Source organism: Octopus sinensis, linkage group LG1 (assembly GCF_006345805.1).
Source record: "Octopus sinensis linkage group LG1, ASM634580v1, whole genome shotgun sequence".
In the NCBI taxonomy this organism is placed as follows: domain Eukaryota; kingdom Metazoa; phylum Mollusca; class Cephalopoda; order Octopoda; family Octopodidae; genus Octopus; species Octopus sinensis.
This window is the reverse complement of record NC_042997.1, coordinates 32,798,724-32,823,560: the sequence shown is the minus strand read 5'-3', so window position 1 is coordinate 32,823,560 and position 24,837 is coordinate 32,798,724. Positions and strand designations below refer to the sequence as shown.

The 24,837-nt window shown below is 38.2% G+C and overlaps 1 protein-coding gene across 2 annotated transcripts in view; it reads left to right on the top strand.

Moving 5' to 3' along the window:
- LOC115209891 (prosaposin) overlaps nt 1-24,837 on the top strand; it is an 87,621-nt gene that overhangs the window by 54,437 nt on the left and 8,347 nt on the right. The window contains exons 14-24 of one of the 2 annotated variants that reach the window (XM_036498845.1): nt 1,979-2,080; nt 3,437-3,520; nt 6,662-6,724; nt 7,464-7,523; nt 10,238-10,468; nt 12,002-12,162; nt 12,961-13,132; nt 15,341-15,400; nt 17,752-17,811; nt 17,945-18,095; nt 22,488-22,624. In XM_036498845.1, coding sequence (XP_036354738.1) covers nt 1,979-2,080; nt 3,437-3,520; nt 6,662-6,724; nt 7,464-7,523; nt 10,238-10,468; nt 12,002-12,162; nt 12,961-13,132; nt 15,341-15,400; nt 17,752-17,811; nt 17,945-18,095; nt 22,488-22,624 — 1,281 coding nt within the window. Of the gene's footprint in view, nt 1-1,978; nt 2,081-3,436; nt 3,521-6,661; nt 6,725-7,463; nt 7,524-10,237; nt 10,469-12,001; nt 12,165-12,960; nt 13,133-15,340; nt 15,401-17,751; nt 17,812-17,944; nt 18,096-22,487; nt 22,625-24,837 lie in introns of both variants that reach the window. The other variant, XM_036498868.1, reaches the window with a different exon arrangement.

Below are 24,837 nucleotides of genomic sequence, written 5' to 3'. Positions count from 1 at the left end.
TACCTTCCTTGTAAGCTTTGGGTGTATCTGAGAGTTGAGGTAAAAAGTTCTCTCTGCAAGAATAGTCTTTCTTATCCTATCGCAAGAAGTCCACTTCACAAAAATGATGACGGTATCCTATCGGCGATACCAATTTGCTATATTTCTCTTGTTTACTTGCAAAGAACGGAGTAATAATTTAGAAAGGTGTGTTGTCTGTGGTTCAATACACTTCTTTCGTTTAGTTCCAAAGAAGAAAACACAGTGGTACTTCAAATATGTGTGAAGTCTGTTTATTCTAACTATAAAACTGAAGACTATAATAAACACGTAAACCAAAAATTTGGAGACACCTTGTAAATGTTCTTACAAGTTCCAGAACTTTGACTTCTATTGGCTAGTGATCACCACAACAACAACTAACTATGAATGCTATAAAAATGTAGATCATTCTATCATCCTTTCCTTCTTAAATAGGTCCTCTTAATCTTTTCTATTTTGTGGAATTTCCACGGGTCCCACTAGTAAAGAATAATTCAACTGAAATCATCTATTACAAACTTGTAACTTTTCACCTATGTATCATCATCATCATCGTTTAGCATCCGCTTTCCATGCTAGCATGGGTTGGGTGGTTCAGCAGGGGTCTGGGAAGCCAGAAGGCTGCACCAGGCCCAGTCTGATTTGGCAGTGTTTCTACGGCTGGATGCCCTTCCTAACGCCAACCACTCCGAGAGTGTAGTGGGTGCTTTTTACATGCCACTGGCACAGGTGCCAGACGAGGCTGGCAAACGGCCATGATCGGATGGTGCTTTTTACATGCCACCGGCACAGAGGCCAGGCAAGGTAAAGTAGGAAATCATTGTTGCTATGATTGCAGATGTGTTTATACTGCTAGGTATTTCATTATGCTTCTATCATTAACATTTTTGTTTTTGTAGTGATGACTAAAGAAAATAACTGAGAACTGATTGATTAAACTTTCGTTTGTAGTAGCTGTCAATAAATGTGTTTTTACTGATTATCATGACGGGTATTTAATAAAGATTAGCCCTGGCCCAACCTGTTTGAAGTCTTTGTGATAGTTTCTTTCTACACCAGTAAATATATTCACATTTTTTCACTATGTTCTGGTAACTAGCATAGCAAGATAAAGGTGATTTGTCCTCCAGTGTATCAAACAGAAAACTGGACATGCTTTTGCATGTTTGTATGAACAGTTTATAATTAACATGCACCTTAGGGAATATATACACACCTATGGACATTTGTGTTATGATGGGCTTTTCTCAGTTTCTGTCCACCAAATTTCAGTCTCACGGCACTGGTCAATTTGTGGCCATTATCTATTATAATCTCCACATAGTGGAACTGAACCCTCAACTATGTAGTTTCATAAACTTGTTAACCATATAGCCATGCTTAACATTAAGAAAAATATTTCATTATATGCTTTATAGTCTTTCATATTGAGAATTTTTATTTCATTACAAAAGTGGTCTCTGTTCAATTTGTGTTGGCATAAAGTATTCTATTATGTGTAATTTGTAACAGAAAAATTAGGGCCCAAGTAGGAGCTGGTATAATCCACATTGAGTCTAATGTAGTGTTTGTAGGCTGGTTGTATATTTTTCTTTCTGTTGACTGAATTCTCTAAGTGTTTATGTTGCATTCTTTATGGACTACTGTCTATAGTGTGAACTTCGAAGATGTACAAATATGAAAAATGTTAGAATTGTCGTATGAATGATATTTCGTAGTTGGTTCTTATCTGATACCTTATGCTCTCATCACCAAAAAAGGGATGGTTAGAACACCACTTTAGACATGAAAAATTGGTTTAGGTTTATACATAATTGGCAGGTTTTAGCTTGAAATTATCAATGCTCTGGAACCATTGCCAGTATCTTGCATTTAATCAAAATGGTTTTAAAGATGAGTTACTGGTTTTAACAACACTGCTTTCTTTTTCTTTTTTTTTTTTTTCCTCCTATTTTAGAATAGCAGTGTTGTTTGTCATGACATTGGTGTGTGCAGTACCCAGATTCTTATTCAGGCTGTTGCTGATCATTTCAGCAAAATGAAATTTTCAACAGCTAATGTAAGTATAAACAAAAAAAAAAAAATTTACTTTGAAAATTTACAACTTTGTTTTCTTTTTTTTTTTCTTTACCTGCATTACAAGAGGCAAAATGTTAAGTCTACTAGACTGTAGTCAATTAGTTATAGGTTCCAATCTTACCACAGCAAATGTATTATATGAGCAAACCCAGTTTACCTAATTGAGAGAAATTGTTTCCACTCTAGCTTTATGATTTAGTAGTTTGTATTAGGAAAAGCACAAAACTTATGAGAACAAAAAAAATGGTTGTAAAACAGTAAAAAAACATTTAGTTTCTCCTTTTTGTCAAATAAATTTGAGTAGTTTTACAATTCCTCTTTTTTTATTAATACTTTTGTTTTACAACTGTTTTAATATCAAGATGCTATATACAAATTTCGAGTCTACACACTAAAAAATGTTAGATAAAATATTTATATACTCTTACAACTTCTCACCACTCAACAGCAATAAGTAACACTTATTTTCTCCTTGATTAGATCAAACCAAATAGACTAGTATGATTTTGATTCCCTGCAGTTCCAGGTTTAATTCACTGTGCAATTCTTGTTGTGATTCTTAACAACATTGTACCTGTGTATTTGTATAATGTATACTTATATTTTTTTCTCCATGTCAGTTGATTATCTTTATATATAAAAGAGAGGTTGTGTGCTGTCTGTCTCCTACGATTTAGATTCCTAACTACTCCCACATTTTGCGGTGCAGTTTAACCAAAACCAAGTATCTTACAGTCGTGATTCATATCGAGCCCTTCTGGGTATTAGCGCGCGTCTACGATGAGTCTACGATTTAAAAAAAAATTTACCATAATTTTTTTTCCATTTTTAATGCATTTTTTTGCTATTTTTTGGCTATAACTCTCTAAAAATGCTTATATAGTTATTTCCCTTACAAACCCGAGCAATGCCGGGCGATACTGCTAGTTTTACATATTTAACTTGGCTGATAAAGTGTGGCCAAGATATTCCACACTGTTTTGTGTGAACAAGCACTTTTCACGGCAACATCTGAGTCCTTTGTTATTTAGCCGAAATACTGCGATACTGCTAGTTTTACATATTTAACTTGACTGGCTTGAGATGGTCAAGGACAGTGATATCAGACTGATTCCTTAGATTTAATTGTCAACAGACAACTTGGATAAGTTCTGTTGCCTTTTTGAACAATTAAAACATAAACGTAAACGCACTTTCCTATGCCAGGTGTGTACAGCAAATGTTTGACAAGATTACGGCCAAATCATAGATAATCAATCAAAATGTATTGATAGGTGAAGTTCAATGACTTAACAATTTACCTAACTTTACTATATTTTTTTATTTTCCATTTCAGCCATTCCAAGAGGCTACTGAGTGTGAAATGTGCAAAGTTTTGCTCAAAGAGCTGCATACTGTAGTTGAGGATAAGCATGTTCAGGTAAGTGTTTGTTTCATTTTAGCTTGGGAGAAAGAGTGATTCTTTCGTAATATAAGAAATAGGATCTATTATGTTTTGCTTGGTGGTCGCCTGCCTTTCGGACTGGAACATGGTTGAGTATAATAATAATAATAATAATTGTGTACAGTGCTCAGGTGCACTACAACTCATCTAAAGTGTATATATAATCAGGTGTAGTTTCGGCGGATTTCGGAAAGCATGAGGGCCTTAAAAGATGCAGTGTCATGGCAGTCAACAACTGACGCAGGCAGTTTATTCCATGCTTCAGCAACTCTGAGCGTGAAAAAATGTTTCCGAAAGTCATGGGAGCTGTATTGTTTTCTGACTTTGTAGGCATGTCCACGTGTGTTAGACACATGGAGATCAAAAAGGTGTTCAGTGTTGTTGTTGTTGGTGAGGTGGTTGATAACTTTGTATGCTCTGTGTGGTCAGAGGTTTAGTCCTCACAAGGACTAGAACCAAAGACGAAAGGTGTCTGAAAACATTCCTTTTATATACCGTTTGGGTGGCTCAAACGAACTTCAGAAATGGACAGGAAAGTGGTGCGAAAATAAGTGGAGACAAATCGCGTCACGTGTCAACCAATCAGGTTAGTGTTTACAACAACGTTAAACTAGCCAAAGATGTTTGTAATCTCAAACGAGATCATTCTTAATACTTTTCTCAAACAGTGAAGATAGCAATGAAGAAAACAATATTGCTACAGTAACAAGAAAATAGTCAGATGACTTGACTCATTGTTACTGATGTTTATTTTGTTAATCTGATGGTGTGAAAGGCATATTTGGCCTGAGCAAGATTTTAATTCAGAATAGTTACTAGATAGCCTATTCTGCATCTAACCATGCTGATTTCTCCACTCTGATTGCACTCAGTAATATCAACTTTCTTTTAAGTTGGAACGAGGCACTTGTTCCAGGGAAGAGCGTGCAGTTGCTTGAATCAACACTAGCGTATTACTGCTATTTATTTACTAGTTCTAGAGTAACAAAATGGTGTCTTTATTGTAGGAAATAAGGGGTTAAAGTATTAGAGGAACCAGAACAGGTTTCTGGCTGAAGAGGAGCTACACAATAATATTTGAGTATTATATTTAATCTCTTTTACTCTTTTACTTGTTTCAGTCATTTTGACTGCGGCCATGCTGGAGCACCGCCTTTAGTCGAGCAAATCGACCCCGGGACTTATTCTTTGTAAGCCCAGTGCTTATTCTATCGGTTTCTTTTGCCGAACCGCTAAGTGACGGGGACGTAAACACACCAGCATCGGTTGTCAAGCAATGCTAGGGGGACAAACACAGACACACACATATACATATATATATATATATATATACATATATATGACAGGCTTCTTTCAGTTTCCGTCTACCAAATCTACTCACAAGGCATTGGTCGGCCCGGGGCTATAGCAGAAGACACTTGCCCAAGATGCCACGCAGTGGGACTGAACCTGGAACCATGTCGTTGGTTAGCAAGCTACTTACCACACAGCCACTCCTGCGCCTTCATTTTAGTGTGACTAATTGTCAATCATTTCCAGAACTTCAATGAATATTGTAATGAAAGTAGTCAAAAAGTATTGTATTCTTTTTTGAAATAAGTTTTTCATTTGGCATAGTGGAAATTTTCAGTTTACTGTAGAACACCTGATTAAATGACATAGAATTTTTTTTCAGCTCTCTACAATCTGAGTTTAAATTTAAACAGTCTCCGATCTACCTTTAATCCCTTTGGGTTAGTAAATAAATACCACTAATTTTAGGTTAGTTCAGTTAAAAGTAGTATCTCTTAAAATAGAATTAAACAGTTATTTATTGTTGCTAAATTCATTTTGTTTATGGCCAAATGATTTAACTCATTGTCAGTAGTGCCAAGTTTAATTTGAGGATGTGGAAGGTATTTGAGCTTAATAGAAATAGACTTAAAAAAGAGGTTGTCACAGTTCTAGGACAGCACTCTTTGCCCTATGAGATGACATCTGGTGTGCCGCAGGGATCTGTTCTTGGCCCCCTTTTATTTGTTGCATATGTTAATGACATAGAATGTTAAAGAATGCCGCAGTGCTGAAATATGCAGATGACATCAAGCTGTACCTCGAAATAAAGAGGTCAGATCCAGTACACTATAGATCTCTATTGCAAGCAGACCTGGACACAATGCAGCAGTGGATCATGGACTGGCAACTCAAGCTGGCTGTGGACAAATGTACCACCATGCATTTTGGGAGGAGAAACCCAGCATCCACCTACTCCCTCCACAACACTAGTCTCAAAAAGTCTTCATGTGAACGTGACCTGGGTGTTATTGTCGACAGTGATTTGCGTTGGACAAAACACATCGCTAAAATTGTCAAGAAGGCTGAGGGTGTCTTGGCATCACTCACCAAATCCTTTGTGAGCAACTCTCTGACTATCTATCTGCGGCTTTATATAGCTATGGTAAGACCTCACCTGGAATTTGCATCACCGGTCTGGAACCCCTATCTTGCCCAGGATATCAATCGTCTGGAAGCCGTTCAGCGACGTGCAACGAAAAGAATACCCTCCATCAGGCATTTGCCATATCCTGAATGCCTTGCTTCCCTGGGCATGGATACATTGAAACTCCGACGTCTGGCAGCTGACTTGGCAGACACCCATAAAATTATCAACCATCGTACAAACAATAACTCTGAGCACCTTTTCAAACTCCACCTGTCTAACACCCGTGGACATGTTTACAAAGTCAGAAAACAGCACAGCTCCCATGACTTTCAGAAACATTTTTTCACGCTGAGAGTTGCTGAAGCATGGAACAAACTGCAGGCATCAGTTGTTAGTTGTCGGAGCACTGCATCCATCAAAACTTCCATGCTTTCTGAGATTCGCCAACACTACACCTGATTTTCTCCCCTCCATACACACACAGGCATGTATCTGACTCATACACTGTTTGCTTTCCAGACATTTGTACATTACTGCATATACTCTGACAAGTTGTGGTGCACCTGAGCACTGTATACAATAATTTCATTATTTAAAATGTTTATTAAGATAGTTATTTTTGAGACCTTTTCATTGATTGTTGCTCATTTTCCCACTTTATCAAAAACTTTTTATTGTTTTTGTTTTATTATTAGCAACAAATCACAGATTTTATCAGCAATGAAGTTTGCTCAAGACTTGGAGATATGAAATCATCTGTAAGTCAATTTATTCATATCATATTTGTAATATTTTTCTTCACCTTGTAGATATCTTTTAATTTGATAGCTTGAAAGTAGGGTATGATTTAGTATTAAATACTAACTAGTATGGATCAGTGAATTTTCTCAGCAGTTTAATTACAAGGTTATATTTTGAGTTTGGCTCAAAGTATATTCCACTTGTTCTGCAGTTTATTTGTAATAAACTTCGATATGAAATCATCTGGAAATAAGATAACATTTGTAAATAGGATTTACAATATATCTGCTCTCTCTCTCTCGTATGTGTGTATATAAACAAACTTTTTTCTTTAGAAGCATCAAATGTGTACCATACGATACAAAGTAAGATTTTTGAATGCAGTATCACCAATAAAACAGTGAAAAAAATTGGGTTTATTGCTGTTTTATCAGCAATACTGTGTTAAAAAATATCACTTTCTTCTCTGTATCATGCAATATACATTCAACACTTCTAAAAAAAACAAATCTAAGTTTGTTTGTATGCACATGTGGTTGTTGCTTTTCAATAAGCTATTTAGCATTTAAAATTAGTCGAATATGAATTATACTATTACGTTTCAATTACTCTGAAATTTACATCTATAGGAATTTTGAACTTGTAAATCTAATTTTTAGTTTTCAATGTTCTTTTAATTAAATTCTACTGTTTGTAATGGTATATTTTTGGATAAATTTTTTTCAATATTTTGTATGTTCTTTTCACTTTCTCTAGTGTTTGCAGCTTGTTATGGAATACAAACCCTTGATTATAAAATCAATTGAAAGTCTTTTGGTAAGTCTACAGGAATACAAATGTTTTCTGATAACAATTTATGACATTTAAATACAATAGAAACATATTAATTTTATTATGTGCGTGAAATTTGAGTCATCTCCTCTTTTGAAATTATTCTTCAAATTTTGATGTGATGTTTATTGCTAAACTGGTCTAATGAACTTGAGATAAATTTTTAAACATTATTCATTGATTTTGATATGACAGATTAGATGTCCTTTGATATTCTAAGCATGCAATGTAAAAGGGTAAAGACCCTCTTGAGTCATGAATGAGCATGCACATCACTCTTCTCTCCATGCCATGGGTCATGAATGACCATGGGTTTGTATCTAGAAAGTTACCTTCAGAGGCAAAAGTCCAGGCAAGGTTGTTTATGGAAGACCAACAGCTGCCCATGCATACCAGCTTTCCCTCTCCATACCACTGTTATCCATGGGAAAGGTAAAGTCTGATACAGCTTGGCACCAGTGACATCACAACTCATTTCTACAGCTAAGTGAACTGGAGTTATGTGAAATAAAGTGTCTTACTCAAGAACACAGCTCACAGCCTGGTCTGGGAATTGAACTCACTACCTCATGATTGTGAGCCCAATGCTCTAACCATCGTGTGTATATGTGTGCGTGTATGTATGTGTGACCACAGTCAAATGAATGAAACAAGTAAAATAAAAGATATCATAGCACAGGAGTGGTTGTGTGGTAAGTAGCTTGCTAACCAACCACATGGTTCCGGGTTCAGTCCTACTGCGTGGCATCTTGGGCAAGTGTCTTCTGCTATAGCTCTGGGCCGACCAATGCCTTGTGAGTGGATTTGGTAGACGGAAACTGAAAGAAGCCCGTCGTATATATGTATATATATATATATATATGTGTGTGTGTGTGTGTGTGTGTGTGTTTGTCCCCCTAGCATTGCTTGACAACTGATGCTGGTGTGTTTACGTCCCCGTCACTTAGCGGTTCGGCAAAAGAGAAACCGATAGAATAAGTACTGGGCTTACAAAGAATAAGTACTGGGGTCGATTTGCTCGACTAAAAAAAAAAGGCGGTGCTCCAGCATGGCCGCAGTCAAATGACTGAAACAAGTAAAAGAGAAAAGAGAAAGAGAATAGCACATTTCCTTTGAAGGAAAACAGAAAAGATTAAAGTTAATTTCTTTAGTTTCAAGGTTATCGTTCTTGCCACAACTTCCCAATTAATTTACGGAAATATGAAGAATTTTTTGCACATTGTATTTACATCAGCGGTGGTGCCTCAGCATGGCCACGGCCTTCGGGCTAAAACATTTTTAAGGATTTATTAGCAGTTAAATATTGATCAGTATATGTGCTTTCATATAATTTGAAATGCTATCAAATGAATGTGTATGCAGTACTTAAAGGTCAATATGGAAACCAACAAAGTAGAATAAAACTAGTCAAAACAGCCCTTAGTATTTCAACAATGCACTTTTGCCAGTGTCACATGAAATGTGCTTCTGCTGGTGATATGTAAAATGCACTTATGTCAGTGCCCTGCAATAGGCACTTGTGCCAGTGAGATGTAAGATGCACATGTGCCATGCCCTGCAAGATGCACTTGTGCTGGTTCCACATTGGTTGCACTCATGCTGGTTCCACATAAAAGCACCCGTGCCTGTAGTACAAGGAAAGGCCTCCAGCTGTAGAAACCATGCCAAAACAGACAATTGGAGCTCAAGCAGCTCTCCAGCTTCTGTCAAACCGTCCAACCCGTACCAGCATGGAGAAACGTTAACTGATGATGGTCATCATGAAGAGTAATAGAATCTATTACAGCCAAGGGATAAATGTTAAGACTTCAATAACTGGAATACAGTCATCTTTTATCTCTTTTACTTGTTTCAGTCATTTGACTGCGGCCATGCTGGAGCACCACCTCTAATCGAGCAAATCGATCCCGGGACTTATTCTTTGTAAGCCCAGTGCTTATTCTATCGGTCTCTTTTGCCGAACCGCTAAGTGACGGGGACATAAACACACCAGCATCGGTTGTGAAGCAATGCTAGGGGGACAAACACAAACACACACATATATATATATATATATACATATATACGACAGGCTTCTTTCAGTTTCCGTCTACCATATCCACTCACAAGGCATTGGTCGGCCCGGGGCTATAGCAGAAGACACTTGCCCAAGATGCCACGCAGTGGGACTGAACCCGGAACCATGTGGTTGGTTAGCAAGCTACTTACCACACAGCCACTCCTGCGCCTATCGTTTGTTTCAACTATTGAACTGTGGCTATGTCACCTTTTGAAGGGTTTAGTTTCAATAGATCAACCCCAGTACTTACTTCTCAGTCTGTTACTTAAACTATTGGTCCCTTTTCTGCTGAACCACTAACTTATGAGGGCATAAACTAAAAAACACAGGCTGCCAGGCAGTGGTGGTGGTGGTGGGGACAAATACAACACACGCAGGCACATATGGCAGGCTTCTTTCAATTTCCATGTACGAAATCCACTCGCAAGGCTTTGGTCACCCCAGAGCTGAAGTAAATACTGGCCCAAGGTGCTGTGCAGTGGGGCTGGACCCAAGACCACATGGTTGAGGATCAAACTTCTCAGCCACACTGGCACCTATATATTTGTTTTTCTACTTTGAATGCTGTATTTGTTTTTTTGTTTTAGTATTAAAAAAAAATTTTCTTTTTTTAATAATATAAGCACTTTCTATTAATTAGGACCCTGTTGCTGGGTGTACTGCTGTTGGTATGTGTACAAAAGAGGATTCAGTAGTAGCTAAAACATCTTCAATGATAATGGCCACTTTGTTGCCTGCACGTAAATTACCATTTCTACGTGTTGGTCTTGTACTCCCTGAGAAACCTACAGCTAAAGACAGTGAAGAATGTCTGATATGCAAAGAGCTTATAAAAGGTTTGGAAAATCTGCTGGAGCAAGACAATATAGAGGTATGACATTTTAGTTTTATTACCTTTAATCCTTTCTGTAATAAAGTACATGTATCTGCACTTGAGTTTTCTGACCAGGTGACACCAATTGCAAGTTGGCAGTCAAATGATAGCAGTGAATTGCTTTGATGATGCAGGCAGACATATGTACAGATGTTTTTATATATATATATATATATATATATATAAAATGCGAGTTGGCAGAATCGTTAGCACGTCGGGTGAAATGCTTAGCGGTATTTCGGCTGCCGTTACGTTCTGAGTTCAAATTTCGCTGAGGTCGACTTTGCCTTTCATCCTTACAGGGTCGATTAATTAAGTGTCAGTTACGCACTGGGGTCGATGTAACCGTCTTAAGCCCTTTGTCTGTCCTTGTTTGTCCCCTCTGTGTTTAGCTCCATCATCATCATCGTTTAACGTCCGTTTTCCGTGCTAGCATGGGTTGGACAGTTCGACCGGGGTCTGGGAAGCCAGGGGCTGCACCAGGCTCCAGTCTGATCTGGCAGAGTTTCTACAGCTGGATGCCCTTCCTAACGCCAACCACTACGCAAGTGTAGTGGGTGCTTTTTACGTGCCACCTGCACAGGTGCCAGGGGGGTCCGGCATCGGCCACGATCGGTTGGAGCTTTTAACGTGCCACCGGCACGGAAGCCAGCCAAGGCGGCACTGGCAACAGCCACATTCGGATGGTGCTTTTTATGTGCCACCGGCACAGAGGCCAGTCGGGGTGGCGCTGGCATCGGCCGGCGCTAAAGAAATATATATCAAGGGAATCAGGTACCTAAATAATAAAGCACCAAATTTTTATCAAAGAAATGGCAATTTTGTACAAAACAAAATAAGAGGAACATATATGTACATTCTGAAGTACAAACTGGCTAACATTCCAGTTGCATATATGATCACATGCACCTAACTGAATATATAATGATCCACAAGGCTGTACCGAGGAACACGCTGCACTTAAGACTCCAGATCCATGCTAATTGCAGGTTCCAAGTATTCACCTTATACATACTTTTATTAAAGCTGCAAAATTATCACAAAACTGTTACTCAGTTGGATGGGGTTTATATGAGGGGAAATTCTGTTATGGAACAGAGCAGATTTGTTTTAAAGCTAGAGGTGAGATTTCAATTCATTTGTAGGGTTCATAGCATTTCATAGGATGAGCTGAAATCTTTATGGGTGAATTCTGCTCATCTCTACTATTGTTGCTCAGTATAAGCTAGGCCTTACTAGCCTTCCTGCTGTTGTATTGAACACCTGACCATACCAGGCATATTTTCACATTTGCAGCTTAATAGAGGATGGCAACCATTTAACTACATTGTTATTGGCACGCACACCTGAAATTAAGAACCTTGCAAAGCAAATGGATGATAGCGAATCCTAGAACAGTGTTGTTAAATACGTCTCAGTTGCAACCGTTTTAAAAAGAAAAGTACATTGATATATTTTTCTAATTAGTTGTCAAAATGGAATTTAAGCATTTTGTTATTGATGTTATTTTTTAATTTTCTCTTATTTCAGAAAGAAATTGCTGCGGTGCTTGATAAACTATGTAGCATATTACCTAATTCATACAGTAAATCTTGTAAGAGTTTTATTGACAAATATACTGAGGGTATAATATTTCTTCTTGTCAAAGAACTAAATCCTGATATTTTGTGTTCATCACTTAATGTTTGCACAGGTAAAACATTCATTTATCTAATTTATTTGATATATCTGATAACATTTTTAGTGCATTCCACATGTTGCTAGTAGTGAGGGCCTTCTGAGTCTGTGTTTACAGGTAGCACCTGTATTCTAATCATTATGCTCTCTGTTTTTGAGATGTACTTAGTTTCTTTGAAGCCACGCTGCACACTTCATTGGGTATCTTTTGGTTTAACCCTTTCGTTACCAACCCGGCTGAAACCGGCTCTGGCTCTGAGTACAAATGTCTTGTTTTCATAAGTTTTGAATTAAAATCTTCCATTAAACCTTAATCACAATTTATGTTCCTAACACTAGCTTAATGACAACTAAGTTATTTTACTAAATTCTTTGTTATATTTAAAGTAATTGAAAGAAACACAGAGCATCTCAAAATAAATACAGTAACGAAAGGGTTAATGAGATGTGGTTTAATTCAAGCATATTCTGCAAAGCTAATTTGAATGTTAACTTTGTTTAGAAGAGTGAGAGTAATTGCTGACCAGTCTTGATATGTTGCTCTCATTCTTGATGTGTCCTAAAGAGTAGGCACTTGTACACAATTTAGGCCAAATACAAAAACTGTCATTTATGTTGAGATCTATGTTTTGTATTGAAAATAGCATGTGAAAATAGCATGTATGTTGTGAGATTTTAAACATTGATTAGGAGAAGAGGACATAGGTATGACTTGACCTATTTCGAAGTCTGCAGTTAAGCAAAATCCAGATATAACCTGAACATTTATACTTTTAGGAATTTATTATAAAATTAGTTTTCCTTTTCTAATTCAAAGGAACTGTAAACATTGCTGCAAAATCCGATGATCCTGGATGCTCTTACTGCACCAAAATTGTTGATAAAGCTGCTGGATATCTGCATGCCCACTCTGACATCACTGAAAATAACTTTAAAGAATACATGTATAATTTATGTGAAAAAGGTGGTCAGTATACAGTAATAGTAAGTTCATTTTACATTCATTTGCATTAACATTTTATTTTTATATTCTGACTAACTTGTAAGCAGCTGATAACATATTAGCATTTAACCCTTTAGTGTTCAGATTATTCTGCTAAATGTAATACTTTTTCACTCAAATTGTTTTGAATTAATCATGCATTATCTTATAGCTTTGAGGTTTCAATGATGCGAATGTTTATTTTTAGAATGTCACTGTAGGTTAGGTGTGAGAGGCTGGATATCGCCAGTTTGAATATAAAACATGTATAACATATTGGGCCGGTTTAAACACTAAAGGGTTAATAAACATTTCAAGTTTTAACTTTTCATTTTTAATCTGGGCATATTGTCCCAAGATTTAAAACTTTCAACATAGGCATTTCATTGAAGGAAGATTGTTTGAAAGAGAAGCTGCTGCTGAACTACGTTCAAGTGACTTTGTAAAAATTCCTTTAGGGGCTCTTTTTGTTTGAATGTTGGCATTCAACTTGTTGGTATGGTTTTACTAATAATGATCTTAATGTATACAATGCTTAGTTGCATTAACACCATTAACAGTTATAATCATTTGAATACCGATGTGACTGAGCATTCTCTTTTTGTCTCAGTTTTACTGATAGACCTGTTTGCCTTCCTTAACGGTAGTGTTCAACATAGTAATATAATAATAATAATAATAAAACATTGTGTACAGTGCTCAGGTGCACTACAACTCATCTAAAGTGTATGTATAGTACATAGGGTAATGTACAAACGTCAGGAAAAGAACAGTGCATGAGTCATGACATACACATATGTGTATGAGTATGGAAGGGGGATGATCAGGTGTAGTTTCGGCGGATTTCGGAAAGCATGAGGGCCTTAAAGGATGCAGTGTCATGGCAGTCAACAACTGACGCAGGCAGTTTGTTCCATGCTTCAGCAATTCTGAGTGTGAAAAAATGTTTCCGAAAGTCATGGGAGCTGTGCTGTTTTCTGACTTTGTAGGCATGTCCACGTGTGTTGGACACAGCTGTGAAATGTTGCATTGTACTTGTTCTCAATTTCATTCAATATCCAAAAGTTACATAGATTTGGATCTAGTAAGCTAGAAGGCCAGACTCCCTTGGAGACAAACGGTGGAAGTTTTATCTTCAAATAATCTTGTACAGGGTCAGGCAAAATGATCTGACACATTTGTAGGTTAAATAAAAGGCAAATGAAGTAAAGAAACAAAAAAGTGTTTTTATTTTTGAAAAGTACATATAATGCCATTTTGTTTCAATATGTTTTAAAAATTAAATCAGTCAAATGGGATCCATTATTGTCCACACACTGTCGAAGGCGTTCACGAAAGTTGTCAATAACTTGGCGGTTCATTTCATGTGGAATGGCAGTAATTTCTTGACGAATTGCATCTTTAAGTTGTTCAATAGATCGAGGGCGATTAATGTATACCTTTGACTTGAGGTATCCCTAGAGAAAAAAATCGCATGAAATGACCCCCCGAGTTATTGACAATTTTCGTGAACGCCTTCGACAGTGTGTGGACAATAATGGATCCCATTTGACTGATTTAATCTTTAAAACATAATGAAACAAAATGGCATTATATGTACTTTTCAAAAATAAAAACACTTTTTTGTTTCTTTACTTCATTTGCCTTTTATTTAACCTACAAATGTGTCAGATCATTTTGCCTGACCCTGTACATGCTTTGAAATGTATGCTGGTGAAGAGTCTTAACCTCATTCAGATCATATTTAGTAATCTACAGGGTCAGAACTTTGAGTATGTTCAAATACTCAGCTAAGACCTACTCTGATGAAATGAGGTGACCACATTTTGATTGCTTGCAACAGTTTAAAATACCATAACCAAGGTTAGATCCTTACTTTGCAGGAACTTTGGAAGACTTGAAAGCAGTAACTCTACAATTGATGACTAAATCAGCTATGAATTTTTAACCAACACAGATTCTCACTTGGAAAATAAAATATTATCCAAAGATAACAGTTGCAAAAGGCATCGATTTAAAAATATCCATATATTATTTGACATCTTGCCAGCATTTAGAACCACAAAGCAATATACAACAGCAAGTTTACAACATGAATAACTAAAAGCTTTTAAGCTACTACATTAGTAGAGCTTGTACTGTAGTAAATTATGAATTGTCTGTTTTTTTGAAGAAGTCTTTTCAGTTGTCATTTATTTTATTTCTTATAGTGTGAAGCAGCTGTGGATAAATACAGCCAAACTATCTACAATGATTTGAAGAAAGAAATGGTAAGTAAAATGACTTGGGTTGTTTTACTTTCAGGACATATTTTAAACTTTTAGCTTTGACACTAAATTATAGCATGTTTCCTTTATCTGAGGTCTTTTCCAGTTTTTTTAGCTGAAGATCACCATTTTGGCAGCCAGAAGCTTTCACATCTTATTGCTACCCAGATATTTTCAACTGAACTCTTTTTCTCTTTTACTTGTTTCAGTCATTTGACTGTGGCCATGCTGGAGCACCACCTTTTAGTTGAGCAAATCGACCCCGGGACTTATTCTTTGTAAGCCTAGTACTTATTCTATCGGTCTCTTTTGCCGAACCACTAAGTGACGAGGACGTAAACACAACAGCATCGGTTGTCAAGCAATGCTAGGGGGACAAACATATACACACACATATATACATATATACGACGGGCTTCTTTCAGTTTCCGTCTACCAAATTCACTCACAAGGCTTTGGTAAGCCCGAGGCTATAGTAGAAGACACTTACCCAAGGTGCCACGCAGTGGGACTGAACCCGAAACCATGTAGTTGGTAAGCAAGCTACTTACCACACAGCCACTCCTACGCCTGAAAATTAAAATTTTTGTGTGATTCATAACACAAAAAAATTTTTATATCATATATAAATATATATTTTCATTGAGCAACACTGAGAAGAAATAAACAGTGGATGATTGCCTACTTAGGGTATCAGTCTTGCTTTATTTATGGATATATGTATAGATAGGATACCAATTAAAATACAATTTAATGTAGTGATATAGCAGGTGGTATATCAGTTGCCCAGATTCAAAGGTTTATGGTTTTTTTTTTTTAAACATATGTTTCATCATGTCTTAGCACAGGCTGCACAGTTGACATTAATAGAGAACAAATTGTATTTTACATCTAAACCATTATTTTATAGCTGAGCATTTCTAATTTTGCCGGCTTGTGATTGCTAGTGTCATGTAAAAAGCACCCATGCTGGTACTGAGTAAACAACACCTCTCTTTACTTGTTTGTCATTTGACTGCGGCCATGCTGAAGCATGGAATAAACTACTCACATCAGTTGTTAGCTGTGAGGACTCTACATCCTTCAAAATTTCCATGCTTCCTGAAATTCACCAATGCTACACCTTATAATAATAATAAGAAGAATGAAATTATTGTATACAGTGCTCAGGTGCACCACAACTTGTCAAAAAGTGTGTATAAAGAAATGCAGTAATGTACAAATGTCTGGAAGTGGACAATGCATGAGTCAGATACATGCTTGCGGGTGTATGGAGGGGAGAAAATCAGGTGTAGTGTTAGCGAATCTCAGGAAGCATGGAAGTTTTGAAGGATGCAGTGCTCCGACAACTAACAACTGATGTTGGCAGTTTGTTCCATGCTTCAGCAACTCATAGTGTGAAAAAATGTTTCCGAAAGAAACAACTGTGTTGTTTTCTGACTTTGTAAACATGTCCACGGGTGTTAGACGGGTGGAGTTTGAAAAGGTGCTCAGAGTTATTGTTTGTAAGATGGTTAATAATTTTATGGGTGTCTGACCAGTCAGCTGCCAGATGTCGGAGTATGATTAAAACAAAATTATTATTTTGAAGTGGCCGTAGCCAGTACCGCATCGACTGGCCTCCGTGCTGTGGGCACGTAACAAGCACCATCCGATCGTGGCCGTTTGCCAGCCTCATCTGGCACCTGTGTCGGTGGCACATAAAAAACACCATCCGAGCGTGGCCGTCTGCCAGCCTCGTCTGGCACCTGTGTCGGTGGCACATAAAAAACACCATCCGAGCGTGGCCGTTTGTCAGCCTCGTCTGGCACCTGTGTCGGTGGCACATAAAATCACCCACTACACTCTCGGAGTGGTTGGCGTTAGGAAGGGCATCCAGCTGTAGAAACACTGCCAGATCTGACTGGACTGGTGCAGCTTTCGGGCTCCCCAGACCCCAGTTGAACCGTCCAACCCATGCTAGCATGGAAAGCGGACGTTAAACGATGATGATGATGATGATGAAATAACTCTGCAAGATGTTGCTTTAAATTTTGAGTCCATTTCATCTCACAAAGAAACCCAATCTAGACATAACTTCAGTATCAATTCTTTCAATATATTAGCAAAATGTCAGTTCAGTTTTGTTTTATACCTTGTGAAAATCTGAATGCAGTAATAGCATCGATTTGATGTCACTAAATAAACTGTAGAATTGAAATAATTTACGGCATATAGTGTTGAGAAAAGAAATTGATTTGTGTGGGCACATAAATATTTTTTAGTTAAATAGTTGTTTATACTGAATGTATATAGTCCTTTAAATTTGTTTCTGCTGTAATCCTATCATTTTTAATTTTAATCTTTTCTTTCAGTCTTCCGAATCCATGTGTGCATCTTTAAATCTTTGCTCTGCTTCTGCACTTACACTTAAGGTAAGTTATGTTAGGTTTTCTATTCTTGACATTCATATTCAGTGTTTATTCCTTTTCTCCTATTACAAAAAAGTCAGCTAGGAATAATGACCTTTTTTTTTTATTTTTTATTTTTTTAAAATTATAATTCCAGCCTCAGACTGAGCACTTCTTTGTTGTGATGTGTGAGATTCTGAAAGCAACTGGTGTCAATACTGAATGCAAAGACTTGGCTACTATTTCCAAAGAAATTCATGCTGGAATTAAAACTACATCCAATGAGCTTAGCGTCAAAACAGTAAAATGTAAGTTTAACTTAAATATATAACGGTGAACCCTTGTTAAAAGATACTAACAGAAACGAAAGTTTCTGTTTTAGCCAATCACCCAAGTTACCAAAGTTACCAATGGTAGGAATTAGTACTGTATACTTAGACACCATTGAAAGTATATGCACTAAATGATAAACGTGATAAGCAGTAAGTGATTCACAGAAGATACTGTTTATTCATCATCATCATCATCATCGTTTAACGTCCGCTTTCCATGCTAGCATGGGTTGGACGGTTCAACTGGGGTCTGGCAAGCCATGGAGGCTGCGCCAGGCCCAGTCTGATCTGGCAGTGTTTCTACAGCAGGATGCCCTTCCTAACGCCAACCACTCCATGAGTGTAGTGGGTGCTTTTTTACGTGCCACCTGCACAGGTGCCAGACGAGGTTGGCAAATGGCCACGATCGGATGGTGCTTTTTTACGTGCCACCGGCACGGGGGCCAGGCGGGGCTGGCAATGGCCACAATCGGATGGTGCTTTTTTACATGCCACCAGCACGGAGGCCAGTCAGGGCGGCGCTGGCAACGGCCACGTACGTATGGTTCTTTCACATGCCACCGGCACTGGTATAACATCTACAATTTCCTATAGAAAACTAACATTACAGTATCATCATCATTTTTCTATTCTGGTATGGGTTGGATGGTTTGACAGAAGCTAGTAAGGCCAAGAGCTGCACGGGCTACATTGTCTGTTTTGGCATGGTTTCTGTGGTTGGATGCCCTTTCTAACACCAACAACTTTAGTGTGTACTGGGTGCTTTTTACGTAACATTAGCATAGGTGCAACTGGGAATGGGCGAATAGTAAGTGGAGTGGCTTTGTGCCAGATGAAACATTAAAGGTGTGCTTTATCTCCCCTGTGTTGTCCATCATTAACAGCTCATCTGCTTTCACATCATCGTTCAACCGTGGTGGAGACAATGCAATTTACTATGCTACGCCAGACTTCACGGTCCATCATAGCATTACAGAGGTCCTGTTGCTGGATGCCTGTATCCCTGGAGATTACATCAGGGTAGGAGAGTGTGCGGCCTCTGGCATTGCGAGTAGATGGCTTCCAGAGGAGAAGAGTAGAAATTGCCTCGTTTTCAGCTCTACAACAATGTCCAGCAAACTGGACTCTCTTACCCTTCACATGAGATGACACAGGTGGTAGTTTCCCATATATTTGCATTTTGGTTGGATGACGCTTCCACGAGAGATTTTGAGCTCTCATAAGGAGGCGAGTGTAGGTTCCATCCAACCGCCTCTCAAGCTTCTTTGACCCTCAATACACTCGTAACCCCACTGCAACCCCCACCCTTGAGCTCTCCTATATTTCTCTCCATTTGCAACATTCATCTCTTTCCTGCCCACTCACCCAGTCCAAACGTCTGTACCACCTCACTTATAGGCATGTCATGACACACCTTTACCACTATCTCTCTCACTATCGCTCTATTTATCTTTCTGACACACTCTCCTTTCTCTTTCAACTGGGTATCCATGTATTTACTCTACAGCAAGACACCTAATTAATTTGTCCTAATTAATTTTACGACCTGGTCCAGTAATTTGCTGCCAATACTCTTTTACTTGTTTAAGTCATTTGACTGTGGCCATGCTGGAGCACTGCCTTTTAGTCGAGCAAATCGACCCCAGGACTTATTCTTTATATGCCTAGTATTTATTCTATTGGTCTCTTTTGCCGAACCGCTAAGTTACGGGGACGTAAACACACCAGCATCGGTTGTCAAGCGATGTTGGGGGGACAAACACACACACAAACGTATACACACGCACATACATATATATATATATATATATATATATATATATATATATATATATATATACATACACACACACATACATACATATATACGACGGGCTTCTTTCAGTTTCCGTCTACCAAATCCACTCACAAGGCTTTGGTCAGCCCGAGGCTATAATAGAAGACACTTGCCCAAGGTGCCACGCAGTGAGACTGAACCCGGAACCATGTGGTTCGTAAGCCACTCCTGCACCTCTGTAATTAATTCTATCTAAGGCATCTTATTCTTGTAGCAGCTGACTAATACTGCTACAGCAGTCATTGGAGATGATGCCTTCCTGAATAACCTGATTAACTATACAAGTGACCAGACTGTATCCCGCTCTACTAGATATTTTAAGTATCACAGCAATAACTCCCAGTGGACCAAGTGCTTTCCCTGTCTTCATATCCTTAATTGCCTTTACTGAGTGCTTGCTGGGTTGTAAAAAAAAATTGAAGGCAATTCAAGCAGTATTCCATTAAAATAACCATCTGTCATCATTTAATGTCCATGTTCCATGCTGATGTGGGTTGGCATGGTTCCTACAGTTGGATGCCCTTCCTAATGCCAACCACTTTACAGTGTCTACTGAGTGCTTTTTTTCATGCCACCAGCATTGAGGTTACCATGTAGCTTGCAATTCAACAAACCCAAGGAGGAAGAATGTTACCTCCAGATGCTTGATAGGGGTTGGTTATGATACGAGGGAAGTGGTTTGAGTAGAGCAGATTCTTGTTGTAGAGGAGCTACATGGCTCATGCTGGTAGTTTTTGTCTGAGAGAAAATCTCTTCTTAGACATTAAAAACAATATATGCTGAAGTGAAACAAACATCATCTTAGCAGCAACTCATAAATTTAGATGCGTTTTGCCCTTCTTGGAGCCTGTCGATAACATGCACCCATTTGTCACATTACTTGAACAGAATTTATTACTCTTGAAGCTATGATGTAACAAGGCCAAAATATGTTTAATTGCTGAAATATCAAAGAAAATTGCCAAGTAACACAACTGTGTTTTGTATGTGATGGTTATTGACAGTGCAAACTCAGCTACCGTACTGAAACTATTAGTCTGATAAATATTACTCAATGAGCCAGTGGCACATAAAAAGCACCATCCGAACGTGGCCGATGCCAGTGCCGCCTCGACTGGCTTCTGTGCCGGTGGCACATAAAAAGCACCATCCGAACGTGGCTGATGCCAGCGCCACCTCGACTGGCTTCTGTGCCGGTGGCACATAAAAAGCACCAACCGATCGTGGCCGTTGCCAGACTCCCCTGGCACCTGTGCAGGTGGCACGTAAAAAGCACCCACTACACTCACAGAGTGGTTGGCGTTAGGAAGGGCATCCAGCTGTAGAAACACTGCCAGATCAGACTGGAGCCTAGTGCAGCCTCCTGGCTTCCCAGACCCCAGTCGAACCGTCCAACCCATGCTAGCACAGAAAACGGATGCTAAACGATAATGATGATGATAAAGATATAAACTTTAGGCTATTTGAATTTGTCTGAAATTATAACTGAAACAGAATTTTTATTAAGGAAATCAGTTTCAGGTAATGAATTTTCTTCAGATTTATACATACTTGTTGACTGCCATGACACTGCATCCTTTAACCCTTTAGTGTTCAGATTACTCTGTTAAATGTAATACTTTTTCACTCAAATGCATTATGTTATAGCTTTGAGGTTTCAGTGATGTGATTGTTTATTTTTAGAATGGCATTGTAGGTTAGGTGTTAGAGGCTAGATATGGCCAGTTTGAATATAAAATATGTAGAATATTTTGGGCCGGATTTGGCCGGTTTAAACACTAAAGGGTTAAGGCCCTCATGCTTTCCGAAATCTGCCGAAACTACACCTGATTGTCCTCCTTCCATACTCATGCACATATGTGTATGTCATGACTCATGCACTGTTCTTTTCCTGACGCTTGTACATTACCCTATGTACTATACATACACTTTGGATGAGTTGTAGTGCACCTGAGCACTGTACACAATGTTTTATTATTATTATACAACTCCTCACCACAAAAACATAATGTTTATTACATGAGGTTGTGACAATGAATAAGAAAGAATAAAGCTTATATAAGCAATAGGCTGAATATAGATACAAAGAAGCCAAGCAAGGTGAAAGAATATCAAATAGGAGAATTAAGAAACAAGTTACTTCGAGGGGGCGCTAGAAAGGAAGGGTATGTTTATTGAAATGGGTTATAAAAATGAATTACAAAAGGATGTGTACAGTTGGAATGTCTTTTGCCATATTATTTCATAATTGGTGTCAGAAAAATTAGCTTCTCCCCTTATTATCCATGATTACATAATTGGATGAGTTTAATATTTAATAAATTTATCATCTTGGTGGTTGTGTAGTGCACACATTAATATTCATTGATATTCAAAAATAGTAACAGAAGGCAATCTTAAGTCATTTTTCTTAACCTGGATTTCATTCTGTTTAGCCAATATTCTAGCTTAAGGGTTCACAGTACTTCTATAACATTTTTAATCACTGTTTAATTTTCATTTTCATTCTTTTTCCTTACAATTATGAATAGCTTTCCCTGGATGTTACGCTTGTAAATTCGTGGTTAAGGAAATAGAAGAAAGAATTGCTTCAAAAGCTACTGAAGCAGAGATAAGGAAAGTGGTTGACAAAATATGTGAGGAAATAAGTGAAGAAGTGAAAAAAGAGGTAAGGCTGGATTTTCTAAATTTATTTTTGTGTTTAAACTGCTTAGTGGGAATATCATCATCATCATCATCATCATCATCGTTTAGCATCCGTTTTCCATGCTAGCATGGGTTGGACGGGTCAACTGGGGTCTGTGAAGCTGGAAGGCTTCGTCAGGCCCAGTCAGATCTGGCAGTGTTTCTACGGCTGGATGCCCTTCCTAACGCCAACCACTCCGCGAGTGTAGTGGGTGTTTTTTACGTGCCACCCGCACAGGTACCAGACAGAGCTGGCGAACGGCCACGAACGGATGGTGCTTTTACGTGTCACCGGCACGGGGCCAGGCGATGCTGGCAACGGACACGAACGGATGGTGCTTTTACGTGCCACCGACACGGGGCCAGACAGAGCTGGCAACCGTCCACGAACGGACAGTGCTTTTACGTGTCACCGGCACGGGGGCCAGGCGATTCTGGCAACGGACACGAACAGATGGTGCTTTTACGTGCCACCGACATGGTTGCCAGACAGAGCTGGCAAACGGCTACGAGCGGACGGTGCTTTTACGTGTCACCGGCACGGGGGCCAGCCGAGGCTGGCAACAGACGCGAACGGATGGTGCTTTTACGTGCCACCGACACGGGGCCAGACAGAGCTGGCAAACGGCCACGAACGGATGGTGCTTTTACCAAAGTTATTATTCCAATTTATTTCTCAAATAATTAGTTTAAAATTTGTGGCACAATGTCCATTTAGATTTAATCCTAAAATCACTGAAAAGAGAAATTCCATTAAATATACTAATTTATTTCTGTTAAAATAATTGGCTCTTGTTTCAGATATTTTTATGATAATGAAAAATTTTGTGAAATAACTTTATTAAGCTAGTGTTTGAAACATAAAAAATATGTTTTGATTAAAATTAAAACAAGAATTTGTGTCCTAAAACCTGGTGTAGTCTCAGATGAGCTGCTATCAAAAAGGTTAAATAATTGTGATGTTAACATTCTCATTATTAATGAGTATCTTCAAATTTTGTTCACCCATCTACATCTCTAACACAGAACTACCAAAAAGATTTTATGATAAAAAATGAGTGGCATAGTACTTTAAAATTAAAGAAGTATTGAAGTACAGGAGTTGGACAAAATAATGGAAACACCTTAGAATTTCAAACAAATTTATTTTAATATGGGTAGGACCACCTTTGGCAGTAATTACAGCTTGAATTCTGTGAGGTATCGACTCATACACAGTTTGAATTGTTTCCAAAGGAATTTTTGTCCATTCTTCAGCTACAGCAGTCTCCAGTTCTTGTAGTGATGATGGAGGATATCGACTCCTTGTTTTTCTAAAATTCACCATAAATGTTCAATAATATTGAGATCTGGGGACAGTGGTGGCCAGATATGTTCAACTTCACTAGTATGTTCCTTGTGCCATTTAGTAATAACTTTAGCTGTGTGAATTGGGGCATTATCATCCTGAAAGATCGTGTTTCCCTGCGGAAGCAGTTCTGCAACCATAGGATGAATTTGCTCACATAAAAGCTTAAATAGTCTTGACTATTGATTCTACCATTGGGCTGGTGGATTTCCAAAATATAGCCCCCCCCCCACCTCCAGATCACAGATCTTCCTCCATGTTTAACAGTTGGAAGAAGGCAGTCTGGGTCAAATGCTTCTTTTGGCTGTCAACTCATGTATACTCCGTCAGTGGTGAGAAATAAGGTAAAGGATGACTCATCTGAGAAAATAACCTCCTTCTACTGCTCTGGGGACCAATTCTGTAGGTTTTTACTCCACTCCCTATTTGAAAGTTTTGGTTTTCTTCCTGAGTTTTGTTTCAACAAGAAGGTTTTTCTCTCTTTTTCAAAGGCTGTCATTACTTTCGAGACAATACTTCTTGATACACCAAGCATTTCAGCTGTATTCAGTATGCTTATGGCTGCCATACGAGCACCAACAATTTGACCTGTTTAAAAATTCGATTGATCTGTCATTTTAATCAACTTTTTCTGATGATATCTGAAAAGAAACAGGAATTTTAGCAACACTAATAATAAATCAAAAAGACATAAAAATAAACATGCTTTTGACAGTTTTATAGATATTTCAAAATTATGATGCTAATTGTTTCCATTATTTTGTCCAAGCTCTGTAGCTCATCTGACATCTGTTATAATTCCAGTCACAAACACACCAGTTTAATTTCACATTATAAAGTTTTTTTTG